This window comes from Clupea harengus, chromosome 20, assembly GCF_900700415.2.
Source record: "Clupea harengus chromosome 20, Ch_v2.0.2, whole genome shotgun sequence".
Lineage (NCBI taxonomy): Eukaryota > Metazoa > Chordata > Actinopteri > Clupeiformes > Clupeidae > Clupea > Clupea harengus.
In genome coordinates this window covers 16,380,786-16,385,586 of record NC_045171.1, presented here as the reverse complement: position 1 = coordinate 16,385,586, position 4,801 = coordinate 16,380,786, and the positions used below count along the sequence as shown (strand labels likewise).

Sequence of the window (4,801 nt, the reverse complement as noted above, 5' to 3'; positions counted from 1 at the left end):
AATCGTATATGGCTGGGTCTGAGCCACTTCAGTTGTTTCGACACAAAACGAACAGTGAGAGTACAGAAATTGAAGAGAAATTGACTGAATTCAAAAAAGTGTACTGCATTAGAATCTTGGACTGCACCTTCGTCATATTACTACACTTTTGCGTTAGTCTTAGAGTGTGTGTATATGTATAGGTGTGTGTGTGTGTGTGTGTGTGTGTGTGTGTGTGTGTGTGTGTGTGTGTGTGTGGAAAAAAAACTTCTCCACACTCAGTGCTTTCCACAACCATTATTTCGACTAAAGATTTCATAGTAAAATATGTCCGACAAGTGATGCAGATGGAAAAAGGAGAGAACAAACAGAAAAAAGGGAGTATGAAGTCATATTGTACATGTCTTTACAGAAGCAGGGACTGTCATTTTGGTCCACCTACCAACCCCGTTCCTTCTCCCGACTCCCGACTCCCGCCTCTCGGCTTCTTGGACAAACACTCTCCCTTTTCCCCCCTCTTTTCTTCCTCATCCTTACCCGTAAATCCCTGAGCCTTAGAATGACTTTAGGTAGTCGAGTGTGGTTTTTTTGAATTCCCATATATCATTTATTTATTTTAGTAATTATTAATTAATTTGTGTATTAATCTATGATCTATGTAATAATATTAAATAAGTATACAGTTCTTTTTTGTTTATAGTACTTTTTTTTCTTTTCTTTTCTTTGTACTCTTTTATGTTTTTCAAAGTGTAATGTTCTCTCAGTGGTCCTTTGTTTTCTGTTTGGCAGGGACATAGGGCAGTACAGTCTGGGTGCTTTTGTCTGAGACAGTCTGCGTGCTGCTGTTGCGGAGCAGTTTCTTCCGACACGAGGGCTGCAGGAGACCCTTCCGTCCCAGTGAGTGTGTCCCCAGAGGCAGCCTCCCCACTAGCGATGGGCCCATGGACGCGGGATCTAGACAGTTCTGGAATCTGGAATGTTCTGTTGTGGCAGAGGAGGCGATGGAGGTGAGGGGTGGGATGGGGGAGCAGGCCAGAGGGCTGAGTTCACTGTCCGTGTCCGGCGTGCAGCAGTCTCGCTTGTCGTCCTCGTCATCCCCGTCCTCCTCCTCCTCCTCGTCATCATCATCTTCATCCTCCTCCCCGCCCACACCGTACGCCTCTTCCTCCTCCTCCTCAGCCTCGTCGTCCTCGTCGTCATCGCAGCAGAGCGCGTGGTAGAGGATCTTGTCGCTGAAGCGCACGCGCTCGCGTGTGCCCGAGTTGCGCGACGTCTTCTGGCTGTACGTGGAGCTGGAGGCCTCCTCGCTGGAGGAGTCTGGCGTGACGATCAGGGGGCCGTTGGGGATGGGAAGACCCCCGTTCATCTGCGAGTAGGCCGAAGCGTAGGTGGTGGTGCCGACGGTGGCAGTGGTGGGCGGGGGGGTAGCGGAGAGGGGCACTCCCCCTCTCCCTCCCTGGCCCGACCCCTGGTCCAAGTTCTCATCGCCGGTCTGAACGGCTGTCGTTGAGGCTCTGACTCCCACCGACTTTGTCCTTGTTACGGTGGCACCACCTCCTCCTCCTCCTCCGCCTCCTTCTCCTCCTGCTCTCGATCCTGATCCTGGGCCTGAACCACATCCTGGCCCAGCTCCGGGCACGGTAGAGGTGGAGGTGGAGGCGGAGGCGGAGGCGGAGGCAGAAGCAGAGGCCTCCAGGAAGTTGCAGAACTCCCAGCTGTCGGAGAGCAGGTCGTGGCTGAGGAAGTCCAGGCGGAAGGCCTCTCCCAGGCCACGCTCGCTGCTGGACGTACTGCTGGCTGTAGCCACCGTCCAGTCGTCCGGCTCCAGGTCGAAGTCGAAGTCCGATGTCAGCTTGTCAATCTGACCCACCACCTGAGAGAGAGAGAAGGAAAAAGGGAGAGAGGGAAGGAGAGGAAAGGAAGGAAAGAGAGGATGCGGAAAAGTAGAGGAGGAGGAGGGCAGAAAACAAGTGGTTCATGCAGTATAGGAGATGGTGGAGAATGAGATTAACAGGGTTGGGGAATCAGAGGTGAGAGGCAATGTGAAAGGAGAGAAAAGCAAAGGAGGTAGATTAGGAAGAGAAGAGGCGGAGGAAAGGAAAGGAAGACGGGGAAAACAAGAGAAAATAATAGGAGAGTATTAGATTATATTCTCATATATTTGCCAGTATCTCTCATTTTGTGACATTAAATAATACAACATTTAAATCACCGATCACATTGGCTGACAAATGTCAGATTTACTTCACAGGTTTTTATCATCACATCCGACTCAAATAACATTGTCTCATTGCAGAACTTGGTCATGTATGACTCTTGGAAGTGTGGGGAAATCATTTTGTGGGATGTATCAAAAAGAGTGATTGCATTGGAAGATCCATTGATTTGCTGTTGATTTGCTGAATACTATACGAGCCTCGCACACTTGACATTTCAGCGCAGTAATCAAGGCACTGGGCCCCTCGGATACTCTGTTGTGAGACGAAAATGGCAAACATTTTCTTTACCGCAAAATCAATTTCCCTGAGCCATTCGGTTATCATCGCCGCAATACATTACACTGCCAGATCTGGAATCACAGCACTTCTGCAGTCGAGGGATTGTAAAAGCACTTCCTGGAGATCTACGAGTCATGATCCCCTCTCATCAGCCTGGCAAAATACTGGTACTGTTAGCCGGCTGGATTTGAAAGAGGATCATTATGAAGCATAAATAAGTCACGTCAGAGGAGACAGTGCAACTGTAATTTCCTGTTAATGTGGGGGATTAACCTTCTTATTCATTCTTCCGCTGGATGCTTTTTAAAAGTGCAATTAAAAGCGTCCCGAGGAGCAGAATAAACAGAGGCGATGATTGCAGCCACAGGATGCGGTGGGTGAAGCATCTGATTGCACAGGTGATTTCCTGGCTCTCTAGACTTGACGGAGCACAGAGAGTTGAACTAAACTCAAGTAAACATACGCCGCTTTTCAAACGGGCCCGACAACCTGTTAAGACACCAATCATAGCTAATTAAAGGCTAAAACACGCCCTGATTGGAAGGCTGGTGACTGTTCCTGTGTATGGTGTTTCTAATTCAGGCTCACTTGATTATGCAAGAGTGCAGGTGTCAAAAGACACAACTTGCCTATACAGTACTTGAGTTTTCTCCACTCATCTTCACACGGAGCCTCAGGTCTACATCCTGTGTAATACGTGTCTTGCTCCTTTGGTTATTATAATAATATATACTATATATATTATATTATACCATATATTTTAGGTGTTCATGTGAACACATAACTGTATCACTATGGACCCTTAGTTCAGTTCTGGCTGGAGCGGCAATTGTTAGTTTCCAACAGGAATACCAGAGGGGTTCCTGGACATGGCATTCCAGAGACATGGGATCAGGCAACATCATGGCATTCTAGAGACATGGGATCAGGCACCATCAGATCCTCTGGGATCAAGGAGCTCACACCTAAAATGGCTGGACCCAGAGGAGAGAAGGTATGTGTAAGACCAAAGAGGCCAGTCAAGTGTGTGCCAGCTATTCTGAATACTTCCTTTGCTGTCATATATATATATAATATAGGTTTCTATATTCATTCTAAGAAACATGTCTGCATCATGGCAACATGTGTGTAAAATAACATTTATAATCATGAGAGCTCATTTTTAGCAGTCTGTGTTACACATTGCACATTCAGTTGCCTCTGTGTGTGAAATGCATGATGTACGTGTAATATAATACAAATGGCCTGACACGATGTGTCTCCTAGGCAATAGGCCTAGACCAGAGCGTGCTCCTCAGCCTAACACTGGGTGATGGGAACATCGCTCCCTCAAATAATGTGTGAGTGGAGCAAACAAGAGGAAAGCACTAATACAGGATGAACGACAAAGCCACGGGGGATGAAATGGCTTTGTTTAGCTGATTACTCACCCCTACGGAGAAGGTGGGAGACAAAGTAGAAGGAGAGAGAGAGAGAGAGAGAGACAAGCGCAAAAAAAAGAGAATTTAATTTAAAGCCACACTGTGCAGGTTTTTACCGTTTTTGAGGTATGTTTTTTCTTGGTAGATTGTTTTTGTTAGCGTCCTCAAATTCATTTTAATGGCATGTGGTCATAAGAAGGAGAGATAACGCAGATGTAATATCCACCAGCCACTCATGCTATTCGCTATGTAGTTTTGTGATTCATGTCAGAAACCCTGCACAAATATAAGAAAGCTTTTACAGCCCGGCGTCTACAAATGCGTTGCTTACATACAGCACATCTATCCACAATCTGGCTAGCTTTTATCAGTGCAGTGCTAATGTTAGTCTTTGCGAGGCGAGTAATTTGGCTATGTGCTTGTTAGCTTGCTTGTTTTAGGCAGAAAGCCCACAGTGTCTACAATGGCTCTTTAATCATTGTGTTTGGAGAGGGTGGCCAGAGCCGGCATCAGCCCTCGCTATGAGTTTTCATTACACACTCATTGCATCATGCAAGGCCTTGCTTTTATTTGTTTGATTTAATAATTCATTTCGGACTCAAAATTTCCAAGAATCGTGTTTCATTACGAGCAGATGAACGCACACTAGAGAAAGAAGACATCGGGACATTCAGCTGCACAAATGATGTTTGTGGCTCCGCGGCATGATTTGGGCTTCTTCCTCATGTCCGTCTTTCATTATCTCTCTCTCTCTCTCTCTCTCTCTCTCTCTCTCTTTCTCTTTCCCTCTCTCCCCTTTCGTGGCTGTGTGGTATATTGTGACCCGGGCTCATTTGTTGCGAACTGGAAAGTAGCAGCTCCTGCGAGTTGACAATAGCATTCAAATGAGCCCAGCAAAGCTTT

General features: G+C 46.7%; 1 protein-coding gene across 1 annotated transcript in view; it reads right to left on the bottom strand.

The window, feature by feature from the left end:
- Positions 1 to 261: 261 nt before the first annotated feature.
- Positions 262 to 4,801, bottom strand: part of insyn1 (inhibitory synaptic factor 1) — a 66,995-nt gene continuing 62,455 nt past the window's right edge. Inside the window, exon 4 of the mRNA XM_031587424.2 lies at positions 262 to 1,852. Coding sequence (XP_031443284.1) covers positions 740 to 1,852 — 1,113 coding nt within the window. The 3' untranslated portion in view covers positions 262 to 739. The remainder of the gene's footprint in view (positions 1,853 to 4,801) is intronic.